Consider the following 17,645-nt stretch of genomic DNA (forward strand, 5'->3'; position numbering starts at 1 on the left):
TAAAATTATCAATATGGAATGGGACATCCCTATTTTCATAAGAGAAATGTTGGAGGGTATCCGCTTGTACCTTCCAACATTCACAGAGCTATCCGGTTCTGGAACTCTGAAAATCCTACTTTAATCAGGATATTCTGCTGTGGCTGACAACACAGGGCCTGGTGTTCTAGGCTAGAGGGTGAACAGACTGTCATAATGAGCCTTCCTTGAAAAGACAACTAAAGAAAATGCAGGCAAGTTATCTGAAAGTAGTTGCTCTTTTCTGGGGAATGAGAGCATATAAGATCAAAGCAAATAGGAAGAAGCAGGACCAGAAAAAGGGGGACTGAAAAAGAGCCTGACAAAAATAAAAGTGTGCTAAGAAGAATCTGCAATAAGAACCTGCAAGAATTTAGCTTGCAGTGATTGGGCTTTACAGTGTACAAGACCTGAACCACTGCCAGATGGGAGCATTTTTGATTAGGCCCTTTGCCTGGAATGAACAAGCATTCTGTTCAATGCCCCAGTGACACAATTTCTAGATTTGCCAACTCTGACACGCTAATCAAGGAAAAATGGACAGGCTTTGATCCCTGGAAGGCAGAACCTTGCCACAGCTGCCCCTCCTCTCACTACTGCTCTTACCTCAAGGCCCAAAGATAAGCAAACTTTCATTCAATCTTTCTTTTCCCCTTGCTAATTTCAGGACATTTTGGTACTAGAACTATTTTTACCAGAAGGAGTATTGGAAGGAGTATACTTCCAATTACAACAGGGTCTATGATCCCCTGGTAGCTCAGCAGAGGAACAGGGCATGTATCTGCACAAGCATGTGTCTGCATGCACACAAACACATATGCACAGCTTTAACTCCTTTTGGAAACAAGTCACAGGAATAAACCTAAAGGAACAAAGCCCACTGGAATTAGCACTGATCCTGGTAACTTTGATTGGCCAGTATTCTTATTCCCATATTGCAGAATGGACAGGTGAGAGAGTTGCTTGCCTAAGGCAACCGTGGTTTGCTGACATTGTCATTTTGCTAAAAGAGAAAGAGATTATCAAGCATCTCTGTGTTGTTTTCACTATATTTTCTGGAAGCTTGTTGCCTGCCTTAATTTTCCATTTTCTTTCACCTGGTACAAGACAGCTTCTAATGTGTACTGCTGCTCTGGTCTGTATCCATCCTTAGTTGAAACATCACCTTAATACCGTGACCAGGTGGACTCCATAGCTTCAACATAAGACTTTTGTTTGTTTGTTTGTTCTTCACTTTCCATAATTTTGTTTAGCATCTAGCCCAATGAAGAGCTGGAGAACTCAAAAGCTTGCACACTATTTGGGGATAGATTTTATCAGCCAAATAAGGGTATTGCCCTGATATGGATTTTGGAATACCACTGCTAGCCATCATTTAACGAGGTACACACTTTGGCAACTCAGCTGAAGGACAGAATTTAACTAGGATTTGAAAAACCTGAAAAACAATAATGGCAAGATTATCCAGAAAAAATCTTTGAACAAAGTCCTCAGCTGCTATAAAACTGTTCAGTTCGACTTCACTGAAATGAAGCAGGACTGGCTATACAGTATATCTCTAGCATCAACCCAAAGAAAAACCTGCTATGACCACAGATGCCACTCTGCCAGCTCGCTCAAATGTGCTCTGCATTGTTTGACAAAGAAGGGGGCACAAGGTAATGTGAGCTTTCTGAACATCCAAATAAAACTCTCACTGGCAGTGGAACGTCTACTCAAAAGCAAACAGAATTCATTGGGGCTTATTCCCAAATAAGCAGGGTTTCCAGCCTGAGAAAAAGTTTCAAAAACAATTTAGCAGAATACATGAAGCAGGAGAGTTGGACTTCATCTGGAGTGAATCTGAACACTGCCTTCCTAGCCATCTTTATTTCTGTTTTTCAGTGCACTTGTTTTTCAGTGTAGCTGAAAATTAGTGGCTTTCTTCCATTTGCTGAATGAACAGGTCAGTGTAACTCGAAACCCTGCATATCCCTACATCAGCAGAAGATATCACCTTACTCTTTTGTTATCTCTGATTTTGTCCAAAGCACGTGTTATAACAGTAGCAGAGTAAAAGAATAATAAGAATAATAATTCTGACAACTTACAGAAAATGCGACTTTAATATTAATGGATTGATTTTTAAAAGCTGATAAATTCAGACAATGTAACTGGCCAACAAGTAAATATAAATTGAGAGAGGTTGTGTTTTCTGTTTTCTAAACTAGCACAAGCATATAATTTGCCCAGTGGTCACTTACGGGATACAAAGCAAGAAAGAAGCGATTAATAGTGGTGCCTGAAAATAAAGATTTAAAAAATCCAGAGATCTGTTCGAGACTCAGTTTCTCAAATAAGAGGAAAGGAAGAAGCTGTCTTGCATCAGGTGAAATCCAGTACTGTCACTACTTCATGAATCTCCAGGATTTCAAGTAGTGGACTTCCCCCATCACCTGCTACTTGATTATTTTAACTGGAGCTGCCAGGGATTGAACCTGTGGGCTTCCCTCTGAAAAGCATGTATTCTACCAATGAGCTTTGGCCCTTCCCCATGAGGCAAGGTCAAATATTATTCCACTCCACTGCTGAAACATATGAAGCTGCTTTAAACTGCAAGAGGCCATTGTTCCGCTTAGCCCAGTTTTGCCTGAACTGACTAGGAATGACTCTCTCTGTGACTGTCTATGTGCAGAGCCTCTCCTGCCCATTTGCCTTCTGGCCTTCTTGTCCAGCTTTGATACAGTGTATGAAAAGAGCTATACACTTAAGTAAATACAGAAGGGATAGCAGCTGAAGTAGGGAGGAAAATGTAGAAATGTAGAAATGTGAAACAGGCAAAATGTAACCAATATCAAACATTTTCTGAACTCACAAAAATACCCCCCTTCCCTTATCTATACCCTGTTCATGTTTAGAGGCACTTTCCTTCAATACTCCTTCTAAGATTAGACCCTGATACTGAAAACAGGTTCCTAGTCTGGATCCTGGTGAGAATGTACTATTTTTTAAAGGATCACGTGAACCTTCGCTTGAAAAATCCAGCAGAGTTTCCAGCTCTACTGACTGAAAAGAGTAAGAACTAAGCTGAAGGAAAGAGTAGAACTGGGAGAATGCACCAAATCCAACAGACATTCAATATTTCAACAGGACTCAATAGTGTGAAGTTGTATTCTGCCAGTTTTTCAGTTGCTTTCCATACATATGGAAATCTACACTCTCTGGAAAAAGCTCAACCACAAGGCAAATCAAACAACTTCACTCTGCAGCTTAGGAGCTACCTGATTAGAATCAGAAGCAGTCCAGGTTTCTTTGGATCATATTACAGGCCAGCTGAAGTGCTGCATTACACTACGAAAGACAGCAGGAATTCTATCTGGCTGTTTGCCTTGCCTTCTTAAGATACAGAGAAGGCTCCACCAGGAAGCAAGGCAACACAACTGATCCTAGGAGCCATTAAGATAACAGAATTGAAGACATGACAGACATGACCCATCAAGTACAATGTCTGTGCAACCTCTATCCATTTTAATGAAGCATGCACAGAAGAACTTCCTAGAGGATTGCATCCCATGTTAATTAGCAGATGGCAGTGCATTTTATGCCTCAGCAACCAGAATATCTTGGGCCAGCTCTGTCAAACACACACACACACACACACACACACACACACACACACACGGACCTGAACACCCTTGAAGTGGAGCTTGTACTGATCACCTTTGTCTAGAGTTGTACAAGTTAAGTGGCATGGAAGGCAGTATTATTCATGTGTTTCTTCCACCAAGCAGGTCAAGACATTCAGTGAAAATGGCTGCAGAGATTTTCCCTCTTAGTCTAATCTTCCTGGGTGCCCATGGCAAGAAACGGAGTGTGGAGAGTCCAATGCAATATGCTGTGGCAATCAATGAGCTCAGCTCTAAATGCCTATTTGTGGCATAATCCACTGAAAGTTAAAACATTTTCAAGTATCATTAACGTAAAAGTGGAAGAGTTCAATATGTGCTTGAACCTCTCCCATTTAAATTGGCTAGAATCTCACCACTGATCAGTAGGCCTGCGCAGAGCTCTGATGCAGAGTTCATGTCATGTCTCCCAGTAGACTGGATGCAGACTATAGACCAGAATAACTAAAAAAATATGTAGATAATTTCACTGACAATCATAAAAAACTGATTAGTGACAGCAAAGACCTGCTGCGGAAGACTAAGCTGGGTTCTATTCTCATTGCCACACTTAAGTTCTAAATGCAAATCTTCATTGTTGATGCTGGAGCCAGAAAGAATTCTGCAAAACTCTTTTATCAACTGCAACTCTGTATATACATTCTAACTTATTAACCTACAGGGTTTTTTTTCTGAAGTGAGGCTACTGACCCTCCTTTATGGATCTGCACCAGAGCCCAGATTAGGAAATGGCTGCTTTTTCTTTTATTAGACCTGTGCAGCCAGCATATCTTTGTTCTGGCTCCTTTACTGGATATATTTTTTAAAATACCTATTAGTCTGTCTTGAAAAGCAGTAGGCTGACCTGCAGAACTTTTGTGGGTGGAGTAGGGCATCTTTTATGCTTTATTTATGGAATTTACAGAATTTTAAGGGGACCTAAATTTTAAAACATTGCCAACATCATGACCTTTTGTGGACTGAAGCTGTGCTTTTCCATGACAACTGAGAAAAGAAAAGAGTGCTGGCAGCTTATAAACGACAACTGAAAAGACAGGAAAAACCATATAATCAGAAAGTCAGGTAAGCAGGGGCCAAAATCCAGATGCAACTTTAAGCATTCCAAATTTTAGCATATTGCGATGGCGTTCCGATATCCAATTATCTTGTTGTTGACATAGGTTTTAAAGTTATACCATGTTACAACAAAATTGTCCAATTTTGTATGCCCACGTGGAAATCGAAGCTTAGAGGTAAGTTTTTCTGAAGGAGAAGTATGCCGGACTTTGCCATGCCAGTTTGAAATCATTGCCCATTAGGTATTTCCAAAATCTTGCTAAAGCGAGATGAGCTGCAACCAAGGTGCCCTAGAAGCTCCTTGCTATTCAAATTCTCATTCACGCCAACAAATACATTTAAAGTGCCAGTTAAGGTGTTTTGTCAATTTGTTGATGCATGCTATGTTGCAGATAGTTGAAGATGAGGATGCAGAACTATTGTGCTCAGTGACAGGACCCCCACATACCACCATTTCTTCCAAGGAGCTTGAGGTAGTGTGCATGGTTCTCTCCCCCCCACCCCCGTTCATCTTCACAACAACCCTGTGAGGTACGTTAGGTTAAAAGATGGTGACTGGCCCAAAGACACTTAATGAACTTCATGGCTGAGGGGGGGATTCAAACCCTGGTCTCCCAGGTCATAGTCCAACACTCTAACCATTACGCCATACTGGCTCTAATAGCCAGTTAGAGAACCCCTGGCTTGGTGCAGATAATAAGCCTAGGGAAGCTGGCATGCACAGTGTTCAGATGGCAAGCCAGTTCAAATTAGGTGTTACGAAGGGTGCAAATAATACTGCATAGCCACAGCCTGAGGACCGCTTGAGAAAAGATGTCCTGAACCTATGAACTATTATGGACAAAAATTCATTCAGTGTTTGAAAAGCAAAGGTTGACAGGTGGAAAGAGCTGCTCATAATGGCTGCCAACCCCCCCCCCCTAGAAAATAACCTTCCTTTTAAGAACCATCGAACATTGAACCTGACAATCCTTTTTAAGAGCACAAATAAATACCTTTTTTGTTTTTTGTTTTTTGCTTTTTTTACTAAACCTGACTTTTGAGTCAGGTTTAAGCTAGTAATCAGTTGGAACTATTTTACACACACAGGGATGCATGCATGCACGCACACACACACACACTTACTTGCTCTAAGCTTTCAAGATGGTTTGGGAGATATATTTAAATACAGTTAAAATTGTGCACTCTAAATGGGGGGTCTCACACAGAAAGAAGGGCCTATACCGAGCCTATAATGAATAAGTTCCAAAACAAATAAGTAAGTTAATGCTATTTGCACATATCTCTCAGGACTAGACAGACCTGGATTTGCCAAAAAACTACCAAAAGACAACCATCTGTGTGTTCTCCCCCCCCCAAGTGCCCACTGAGGATAGGATAAGAAGCAATGGGATGCAAATCATTCAAAGGCAAATTTAAGGTAGCTATTTGAGGACATTTTCATAGAATTGTAGAGTTGGAATTATATATATATATTTAATAGAAGTAGCTGATCAATCAAACAAGTTGTCTAGGAATGTGGTGGGATCTCCATTCTTGACAGTTTTCAAGAGAAGACCGACGAGCTTATGCCTTGATTGGTTCAAGAGATAGCTGCTGATGGGACTCTCTCCTCTGCCACAGGTGACTGTTTTGTGATGACAGAGTCAGTGGAGGACCCTGGATTTTTCTACAGACTACTTGCCTCCTTTGCAGGCTGTAAAATGCTTCACCCGTTCAGGTACCAGGACACACCCTTTCCCCCTTGCCGCACACATACTTACCAGAAACAGTTACTACTATGTACTGCTGTGGGGCTGGCGTTGGTGTTTGTTGCCCAGTAGGTGGAGCCTGTGTCTGGGGAGGTGGGATTTCCGAGACATACTGTTTCGAAGCAGGCTGTTGCTGCTGCGCACTTTGCAATTCTGCCACATATTGTTGCTGAGCTGCTGCCACCACCACAGGTGCTGCTGTGGCCACTGTTGCTGCTGGCTGTTGCTGTGACTGTTGCTGTTGTTGTGACTGTTGCTGCGCTGCCTGTAATTCTGTAACGTACGCCTGTGTTGCCATGCCAACAGTGGGGAAAATGATAATAAATAAGGCTTTTTTTTTGCTTCCTTTCGGTGAAGAAAAAAAAGAGGAAAAACAAATAAAAACAAAAAAGAAGGGAAAATTAATCAGTTATAAAGCATTCCATAGACAGAAAAAGCTCCGTACAGTTCTATTCACTGAACACTAACTTAATAACACACCATGCTTAATACCTAATTGCACCCAATTACAGAAAAGAGTGGCAACAGGTATGCTGCAGACGATCTGCCTAGAAATCTGGGAGACCAGAGAACACCACTTTGCATTTACTCAAGTGTATTCTGAATGGCTGTACATGTTGTATTTCACATTCACAACTTTCCGAAATTCAGTATTCTATCAGTAGCAAACACATTTAGCCCATGTCAGATACGAGAAACTGAGGACTGAATCACAAGCTGTACAATCTCCAGGATTATTAAAATATAAAAACACAAAATTACATAGCATAGTAACAAACAGAAACAATACCCACCCATTCACCTCCAGTTTAAAAGGTCATAGATTGTTTAATTAGTCAAAGGCCTGGTTGAAGAGGAATGTTTTCGCCTGGAGTCTAAAGGTGAATGCACCAGCCAAACCTCCCTGGGAGAATATTCCACAAATGGGGAACCACTGCAGAAAAGGCTGATAGTTACAGGGTCTGGGTTGGTTCATGTGGGGAAAGGTGGTCCTTTAAGTATTGCAGCCCTGAGCTACTTAAGGCTTTATAGGTCAAAACAAGCACTTTTAATTAGGACCAGAAACTAATTGGTGGCCAGTGCAGTCGGGCCAGGATTGGTGTTATATAGTCAAATCGTCTCGCCCCTGGCTGCTGAATTCTGCACCAGCTGAAGTTTCCAAAGCGTCTTCAGAGTCAGCCCAACGTATAACGCATTGCAGTAATCTAACCTAGAGGTTACCAGAGCACAGACAACAGAATTTCGGCTATCCCTGTCTAAACAGGGGCGTACCTGGGGCACCAGCCAAAGCTGATGGAAGACACTCTGAGCCATTGAGGCTACCTGAGCCTCAAGTCACAGCAATGGATTGAGAAGTACCCACAGATTGTATACCTGCCCCTTCAGAGGCAGTGTAACCCTAATAATAGGACCACAGAAACAAATGGCAAAAGCCCAACACTTGGTAATGAGCAGAGAAGCATCTTATCAAGAGGAACAATGGGCAATTCAAGTGCACCAGGCACTACTATGATTTACTAACTGGGTAGGATGAAAATTAAACATGCAAAGAAAATTAAACATAGAAAAGAAATAGGCTTAATTTATAGAAAAGCTTTCCTCTGAATTAGTACTGAACAACCCAAAAAGGGAGGTACATCTGTGCTAAATCCCCTTACCAACAACAAACTACACCAAATAAGCTGTGCTATTTTTTACTTTTAGTCATATCTGTTCTTATTATAGTCAAAAAAACACTCAGACCATTCTTATTGCTTTGCTTAGGGCTGAAATTAGATGTCCTTTATATTTTATATCACACCACAGTGGTTTTCAAACTCCTCCAGGAAACTCAAGAATTCTATGGTACGATAAATCAATAAAAATCAGTAACGGCAGACCAGTTTCTCGGGCAAATAGCTGCCCACCACTGCCAATCTTCACTTTCAATCTGAAGCTTTAGGGGAATGCAAGTGGGTATTTTAAGACACACCTTTGGTTTACATTATTATTTGTTATTCTCGTTTATTAATTTATATACAGTAGTACCTCAGGTTACATACGCTTCAGGTTACATGCGCTTCAGGTTACAGGCTCTGCTAACCCAGAAATATTACCTTGGGTTAAGAACTTTGCTTCAGGATGAGAACAGAAACTGTGCTCCGGCGGCAGCAGGAGGCCTCATTAGCTAAAGTGGTGCTTCAGGTTAAGAACAGTTTCAGGTTAAGAATGGACCTCCGGAATGAATTAAGTACTTAACCTGCGGTACCACTGTATTGCTTATATGCCAAAATATCTTCTAAGTGGTTTACAACTATAAAATCAACCCATAATTAAAATAGCAATAAAATTATCTTTAATTAAAATATACAATTAAATGAACAATTGAAAAACAGAACAGTTAAAGCAATAAAATCACAATTTCTGCTTAGGGAAATGCTTGCCTAAACAGTTTTTTCCCCCTCAGGAGCTGGCAGAATGCCCACAATGAGGGGGACTCTGGTATTTCAGCAACGAAGCATTCCAAAACACATGTGCCACTAGTGGAAAAAGTCTACCCCTATGTTAACGTAAGTCAAAATCATCAGGCCATGGCAAAACTGTATTCCACTGGCTGATCATAGTGCCCTTACTGGGTGATGAACAGGAAGGCAGGTTTTTTTGTAACCTGGTCCAGAGTTATTTAGGGCTTTGTATGTAAGTAATAAACTGGCTCTGTGGCTAATAGGCAGCCAGGGCAGATTCCTCAGCACCGGCATGCTGAATAAAGAGCAACCCCCAGGCTGCACTATTCTGGATCAGCTGCAAGCGAAGCCCCACACAGAGTGTATTACAATACTCCAGACATGAGGTTGCAAACGTATGTGTCACAGTGGCCAAGTTATCCCTGTCCTGGAAAGGATGCATTTGACACATCAACTGAAGCAGATGATAGGTGCTCTTCAACACAGAGGCCACCTGAGTCTCTATGGACAAAGATGGTTTCAAAAGCAGGCCTAAACTGATTACCTGTTCTTTCAGAGGGAGCACAACCCTTTCTGGAACAGGCAGACTCCCCAGTTCTTGGACCTGAAAACCACTTGCCCACAGTGTCTCTGTCCTAGCAGGATTCAGCTTCAGTCTAATAATTCTCATCCACTCAAGATGAGTGCATTCAAGAACTGGTTCAACATCCAGGTTGCATCCAGGCACTGGTCCTGGCCAGTATCAGGAACATGTCACACTTTTTAAGGTGCACAGCTAACAAGGTAGTGTGTGAATAGGAACAACATGTGCAGAATAATGTATTAGAGAACCGGTCTATGCAGAAAATGTTCTCTGAAGTGTGTGAATTATTGTTATTACTTTGCATCTTAAGGGTATCTTGATGAGCACAAGAAAAAGTGTATTGTTTTTCAATGGATCCATTAGTGTAGTTGGTGCAAAAGTATACAGTCATACCTTGGTTGACAAATGCCTTAGCAATAGAACGTTTTGGCTCCCAAATGCCGCAAACCCAGAAGTGAGTGTTCCAGTTTGGGAACGTTTTTTGAAACCTGAACATCCGGCGGGGCTTCCACAGCTTCCGATTGGCAGCCAATCGGAAGCTGCGCCTTGGAAGTCGAACAGACTTCCAGAACAGATTCCATTCGGCTTCCAATGTATGACTGTACTAGCTTTCCAGTATCTATCTGTGCTTGGGGGGGGGGGGTCCCAGCAAAAAACTGCAGCCTTTGTGGAATGTAAGAAAGAAGACAGTTCCATCTGAATGGTGCACTACTCCTCAAGGTCAATGCCAGAGGCCGGTTGACTTAAAAAACCCAGAAATTGGCATCCTGTACTATAGAAATTGAGGCTGATGCCTCAAGAAATTGCTAGTCCTGGATGACTGCAAGCCAACTCTCACTATTTGTGACATAGCTTTACATAGAGAGCCAAGGAAAAACAAGTGCTCCTGCAGTTACTCCTGCAGTGAATCTCTTCAACAGTATACATTTTCCTGCTTATTGTCATATATCCAGAATTTCCTGAAGATAGCTGGAATACAACAGTCGGAAGGAATATCTAGGTGGAAAATGCTGAAATGTCCTGGAAAATCCAGACGTATGGCAACCCATGTCGGATTTTTGCTGAATTTCCTTAAAAATAGCCAAAAACTTCAAATTTCCAAAACAAAAAGATTTTCACTGCTTGAAATATGGCAACCCTATCTTATAGTAAACACTGCCAGCAGGAGACCATTCTTCCTGTGGCCTATTTATTTTCTTCCATGGTACAGACTTTTCCTTACAACCATAGTGACACAGAGCTGCTCCATCTGCACTTGGCAGAAGGGAGAAGACACTTAGCAGTTCAAACACCAAGACTGAAAATACTGTTCTCTTGAAATGTCCAGCTTGACTGATTCAGCATTGCTCCTGGAGATGCAGTGGACTTGGTGCTACAGTGAGATCCAGGTCAGGACAGCTGCCACTGTAAGGGATCATTTCTTTTTAGTGGGTGATCTGGCCTCCTCTGGAATTGAAAGTGTAGCATGTATGTAACAAAATGAGAATTCTGCCTGTTTATTTTTACACAAGGACTGGGAGCCCAGTTTAAAATGTGTTCTTCAATGGACTCTAGTCGGAACATGGTATGAGAAATATGACTCAGCCTTGTAAGCAGCCACCTGTGCGGGCCCCTGCAGGTAAGGATAACCAGGTAAGGAAGCTTTTGTAAAATAATGAAACTCAATTTTCCTCACTCCCATCCAGCTAGTTATAATATGGGGGAAAGAAACTGCTGTGCACTTAACTGTATGGGCAAAGTGGCTGTCTTATTAGCACTGGTATTTACAGCAGCAGAAAGCAGGGTGAGGCAGCAGTACTCATCAGACCTCGTCACTCACATTGATGCTGGATACTGGGGCAGAGAAGGGAAAGGCAAGATGGCAGTGAGGTCAGTGTAGTGCAAACCCACCAGCAGGAGCATAGGATTGCACCACACTTACCTCATCACAGCAGTAACACAGGCAACCAGAAGAAGTCAAGTGAAGTGAGAAATCACTTCGCCTCTCTGTCTGCTACTGGTTATTTATGGCTTCAAGTCTTGCCTCTGAGCTGTCAAGTTTCCAAGAATCTACTGGTGCAAATTGTAAGGTCTGGGATAAAGCTGCCTTCCTCAATTTTTCTATCCTCAATTAAATGTGCAAAACAATCTTAATATTATTTTGAGTTACACAGTTTGGCAACCTGTTGGCTATGTACATCTGAAGCTGACTTATTTTGAGTCAGACCACTAGTCACCTGTAGCCCAGGACTATCTACTCTGAGCGACAGCAGCTCTCTAATACCACTATGTTTTTCATAGTTCTGTGCTTAAATCCAAACTCTTTCTTCCAGTATGCTATGAAAGTAGTGCGAGTAAAATGCCAATACTCATTCAGTTCTAAGTATATTTTGTTCAGCCCTGTACAGGGCTGATGCCTAAAACCATGATGGAGGCTGCTGGGAATCTGACCAAGTTTTTTCAGTCCTAGTTCCAAACAAGTATCCCTTCTTGACTTTTCTCCCCTTTGGAAATGTGCTGGTAGCTAGACGTTACCTTCATGCCAATGGAGTCAAGAGAGACAGGATCATGTCATCCAGCGCGCAGTTCTCTGCTTAAGCTACATTCCAAAGGTTCCAATACACTTGGTCACTCCTTTTGGAACAAGCCAAACTTGGAAACGACCCGGCTGTTTTTAGATTCAGAGAGTCACAGCAAAGAACAACTGGGCCTGATCCCAATCAGAATTGTGTACTCAAGTCTCCCACTGGCAGATATGGTCCATTATATTTGAAGCGCAAACTCTCGGCAAGTTGCTAGCTTCAGAGGCTTTGCTGACTCTTGCTTCTCACATTAACCATGTTCTCCTTTTCATAAAACAAGCAACTATTCCTATCCACAGAACTCCACAAACAGGAGGGGGAACAGGAAGTACTCTCTGGCCTGCAGCTGATGGTATCTTTATACAAAAAGAGAGGGGAAGCAATCCTGCACTGACTGTCAAACATGACTTGGCAGCAGAGTAACCATATCTATGTCACTTGTTGGATTTACCTCTTGAAATGCAGCCATCTCTGAGAAGGAACACAGATGTCTGAATGCAGACAACATCCCCATTTCTTTAGGGTTTAAGAAGAAACCAGGGACATTGCATCCCATTTCGCTGCTGGAGGTGAAACAGGAAATGCCTCCCTGCCCTGCTGCTGTCCCCCACCACCCACCCCACCACCTCCACCACTTGCATTGGTGCCAATTTCACAGAATTCTCATGAGAGCTTGGGTGGTCCACAAGATCTCATGAGATCTCACTGAAAATACTGCTTCTCAAGCAGCAGCAGCAGGGTAGATAATTAAACTGAAAGGTTTAGTCTTGCTGTATATGACACACATGTTCAAAAGGGCTCAAAAGGGTCTCTGTCCAAAGCAGGGAATGACATTATTCTAGACAGAGAGCTTTTCGGAAATGTTTTTGGCATTATCCACTGGGTGGGAAATCACACAAACTCCAATTGAATGAACAGGAGCTGTGCAAGACCACAGGCAACCAATACATTTGGCACTGCTGCTGACAAAGGATTATTTCCAGGGCCTAGGTCAGGCATAGGCAAACTCGGGCCCTCCAGCTGTTTTTTGCCTACAACTCCCATGATCCCTAGCTAACAGGACCAGTGGTCAGGGATGATGGGAATTGTAGTCCCAAAACATCTGGAGGGCCGAGTTTGCCTATGCCTGCCCTAGGTTCTATGTGGATTTTTAGCTGGTTGACTGACTGAACCCAAAGAGTGCTCACCAATGATTTCTCATCATTCCAGGGGAAAAGTGACAAGTGGGGTGCTGCAGGATGCTGTCCTGGGCCTGTTGTTGTTCAGTATCTTTATAAATAACTTGGATGAAGGCATAGAGGGGATGCTCACCAAATTTGCAAAACACACCACACTAGTAATTTTCTGTTGCCTCAGAGAGTGTTTTTGTTGACTACATCCAAGCAAAATAACTTAAAGCTTTGAAACGGAAAAGCTTGCCAAATATTTATTTGCAACTGACATCCATTTATTGTTATTAATGAACTCATCAAAGAGAAAATACAGAACTAGAAAAATTTCTGCATCACATCACTGACTTATTTGGAAGCAAATATCACTAAAAGCAAGTAGGTTTACTGTCAAGTAGAAGTGCTTAAAATTGGGCTGAATGTGAAACAGAAAAATTTTGATTTTAGGGAAGGCTCTCTTAGAGCACAAACTAGAACTCCTCAGCTGTGGAACTAGTGACCTTCCAAGGCAGAATGGACACCCCTATTGATAGGGTTGCCAACTGATCAAAAAGTATGAACTGCTCTTGTGCCAACAGTGGCTTGTTGTACACATATCTGCAGGTTAAGTTTCCCAAGGCATTGAGATAAGCATTATCACCACCTAATGCCTACATCTCTGGCTGTTGTTAAAGATACAGTTGAAAAGCTGGTAACATTCCCTAGGGACAAGAGAAAGGTTAGGAATGAAAAAGGCTGTCACTGTGTTCTCCTTGCATTCTTAGTAGCTTGTCTTGTTTTTGAGATACTGTACAACATTTCATTATCACCATTATCATATGCCTTCTCATGTAGAGAATTTTAAATTCCTGCATTGAAACGTATACAGATATTATAGGCCAGGAGCCAAGGCAAACATACATCACTGGAAAATGGAGACAGAAAGTTAAATTCCATTCCCAGCTTACCTGAACTAGTGCCAAAATAAGCACATTTTTCCAGGCACAATAAGTCTTTATCCATATTTTCCTTAATTGTCTCAGTTTTGTTGGCAGGATACTGTCTGAAAGTATTCCAGAGTCTACTCTTGGTCTAAAGAATACAGTTGCTGTATACTAAAACTTACCTCCTTCCCAATACAATAACTGAATAGTATTTTAAATCACACCAGTATCTGGGCAACAGTGCATCATGCCATATAGTCAGAAGAATACAATTATCAGATTCTTTAATATATCAGCACACTGTCTTAGGCCTCCAAAATTTTGCCTTCACCACTTAATGGAAGGAAGGAATCAGTTAGGAGCTAAAGTTAAAGCTGTGTGCTATGGCTTTCCTGGCTGTAGCTTCCACGGGACAGCCCTGCCCACATGGCACAAATTCCATCTTTTCTGTGATGCAACCACATGTTTGGATGGAGCTACAACCTGGGCTGTCATATAACTGACTCGCTGTAATTTCTGTCCCTGCAGCAGCTGCTATGAGCAAGTAACAATGTGCTTTTCAGCTGCTGGTTTTCGGCTGTTAGTTGAACTCAAGATAAAAGAGCGTTTTGATGGCATATAATTAATCCATTTTGGGACACAGGGGGGATGGAACAATTCTCATATATACCCAAGTCATATCATCTGGTAAATATAATGTATCCTTCAGCATGTAAACAATTGGGCTACAGGCCTAACTGGCCTGTAACAGGAAGATCCATAAGTCATGTTGAAGTCCAATATTATAATCCAGTCCAAAAGAAAGGATCAGGAAAAGGAGATACTGCAGCTTCAGCTTCTCCCACCCTCAACAGCCCATTAGTTGCTCTTCGGTGGATACAGGACAAATGCCCAAGGAGGACAACTACATGTTTATTATTTTTAAATTTCTGCTCTGCTTTTTCATATAAACAACACAAGGCAGCCAAAAGGTTCACTATTTTAAGTAGCCTCTGGATGATGAGAATATATCAGTTCCAAACATTCCATAAACCTGGATGGGAACAAGCCTTATGCTGATGCACTTCCTTGTCCCCTCTGACACACACTTCAATTACCGTATTTTTCGCTCTATAAGACGCACCAGACCACAAGATGCACCTAGTTTTTAGAGGAGGAAAATAAGAAAAAAAATATTCTGAATCTCAGAAGCCAGAACAGCAAGAGGGATCGAAAGCAGCAATCCCTCTTGCTGTTCTGGCTTCTGGGATAGCTGCGCAGCCTGCATTCGCTCCATAAGAGGCACACACATTTCCCCTTACTTTTTAGGAGGGAAAAGGTGAGTCTTATAGAGCAAAAAATACGGTAGTTCCCAATTGCATCTGAATCAGGAAGTTATGGTGTGCTCTTGCTCTTGCCCTCCCAACCAGGACTGACCAAACCAGGTAGAAATTTATTAAAAGTGCTCGTTTGAAGTAGCAACAAGTCTGTTTATTATGAACCAGCACAAATAAGACCATTAATGCCTACCCACACTCACTTCAGTTCTCAAAATCTTTCTCAGACTATCTATGATCCCTTAATGGCAGATGCCATTGACTGAACCTAAGAACTTCCGCATAGAAAGCAGGTCCTTTCTCTGTACTGAGATACAGCCTTCCAGCCCTTTAATATGTGTCAAATATAAGTAACTGACTCATAACTGGGGAGGCCACTGGTACATCTTTAGGTCAGTACTAACCATCGCCTAACTGCAGCTCTCTAAGGCCTCAGGCAGCCAATATTTCAGAAGCTTGAGGTTCTTTTTAAATTAGAGATTGAATCCTGAACCTTCAGAATCCCTTTATCTACTAACCTATGGGCTCTTCCCATAAAAATCTCACTTATGGAGTCACTATGACATCATAAAAAATAAAAAAATAAAAGACTGAATTCTGTGCTGTTACTACTACCCATTGATGTTTAACCACGAAGGGAGGCATTGATTTTTTAATTATTATTCATTTATTACTGCTGTGCGACGTCACAATCATTTTTAACCAAACAGGAAAAAAAACACTACTCCACTTGACGTCACTGCGACGCCATGACGCGTCCGTGAGTCACTGTTTTTCTCTCCGTGTCTATGAGGGAGCAGTCGACGCCCGCCTCCCCGTAAACTCGATTGGCTAATCTCAGGGCCTCAGCCGGCGCCTATTGGTCCGCCCGCCCACCAATCACTGCGGAGCGCCGAAGCCCCGCCTGTCAGGGCCTGGGCCCTTTCCCGACAAGCCCTGCTTGGAGTGGCCGCCGCCGCGGGGGCCAAAGCCCGGAGAAAAGCCGCCGCTCACTCGCTTCACCCTCCTCGGCTGCGTCGGGGAGTCAAGCGGGAGCCGCGGGCCCCGCCATTTTGCAGCGGTGGTGGGGGGGAAGGAGGGGAAACGGACTCGGACCCACCTGGACCGTCCCGGCCCCGCGAGGCCGCGTCCCCTCAGGGGGAGGGCGGGGACGGAGTCGCGGCTGTCGTGCCCTTTCTCGATTTTGGCGGGAATCGCGCTGAGGAAGAGAGGGTGGGCGGTTGTTGTTGTTGTTGCCGGGTTTCCTGGTCGCCACGACTACGGTGGCTATGGCGCCCTCCGTGTTCCCTCACCGGGGCAACTGTTGCTACCCACCTCGGCGAGGGGAGGGGAAGGGAGGGGGAAATAGGCGGCTCCCGGCGCCGATTGGACGGTGTCGATGGCCCATTGGGCTGTGCTGCTGTCAGTCACTTGTCGGCGCTTCCTCCTCTCCGTTGGTTCGAAAGCCGCGCCCCTCACCGGATACTTCACCCTTTTATTGGCCAGTCAGGCATTCCGCAACAGGGATTTGACTAGAGGCCTGTCTGTCTAGTAGAAAGGGCGAGCCCAATGGGCGGCTGTAACGAATTGGGAGTTGGCAACTTCCTATTGGCCGGAAGCCTTGTCAGTAAACTGACGCGTCCGTCGAAACTGACTCCTTAGACAGGAGGTTGGGACGCCTGCGCAGCTTGTGGCATGCTGGGAATTGTAGTTCATAATTGGCAGCAGAGCCCGGTTTAAATGCATGTAGGTGGCGCGCGTGCTCGTCGCTTCACTGTGTTGCCCACGCCCTGTGTCAGAAGCAGCTCTGCAATATGGATATGCCTGCGATAGTTATAACACTGTGGTAAAGTAAAAGGGACCCCTGACCATTTATCTCCTTGCACTTTGACGTGCTTTCAAACTGCTAGGTTGGCTGGAGCAGGGACCGAGCAACGGGAGCTCACCCCGTCGCGGGGATTCGAACTTCCGACCTTCTGATCGGCAAGCCCAAGAGGCTCAGTGGTTTATACCACAGCGCCACCCGCATCCCTTAGCATCCTGGCATAGGTAAAGGGACCCCTGACCATTAGGTCCAGTCGTGCCCAACTCTGGGGTTGCGGCACTCATCTCGCTTTATTGGCCAAGGGAGCCGGCATACAGCTTCCGGGTCATGTGGCTGGCATGACTAAGCCGCTTCT

General features: G+C 43.4%; 1 protein-coding gene and 1 long non-coding RNA gene across 10 annotated transcripts in view; one reads left to right on the forward strand and one right to left on the reverse strand.

Moving 5' to 3' along the window:
- The window catches only part of RFX1 (regulatory factor X1), a 50,412-nt gene extending 33,137 nt beyond the window's left edge, over positions 1 to 17,275 (reverse strand). For 2 of the 8 annotated variants that reach the window (XM_083592956.1, XM_083592959.1), the window contains exon 1: positions 4,040 to 4,217. In XM_083592956.1, the coding sequence (XP_083449082.1) occupies positions 4,040 to 4,082 (43 nt within the window). In that variant the 5' untranslated portion in view covers positions 4,083 to 4,217. Of the gene's footprint in view, positions 1 to 4,039; positions 4,238 to 6,502; positions 6,836 to 16,585 lie in introns of those variants that run through there. The other 6 variants (XM_083592953.1, XM_083592952.1, XM_083592957.1 and 3 more) reach the window with 6 other exon arrangements.
- On the forward strand, positions 4,423 to 11,232 carry LOC310753058. Of its 2 annotated transcripts, XR_014543131.1 has the most exons (4): positions 4,423 to 4,745; positions 6,363 to 6,459; positions 8,937 to 9,039; positions 11,029 to 11,232. It is a non-coding gene; the product is annotated as an uncharacterized lncRNA (long non-coding RNA). The 2 variants fall into 2 exon arrangements; XR_014543132.1 differs by lacking the exon at positions 8,937 to 9,039.
- Positions 17,276 to 17,645: the final 370 nt, after the last annotated feature.

The sequence above is a fragment of the Podarcis filfolensis genome (genome assembly GCF_964270895.1).
Source record: "Podarcis filfolensis genome assembly, chromosome: 17".
Taxonomy (NCBI): domain Eukaryota; kingdom Metazoa; phylum Chordata; class Lepidosauria; order Squamata; family Lacertidae; genus Podarcis; species Podarcis filfolensis.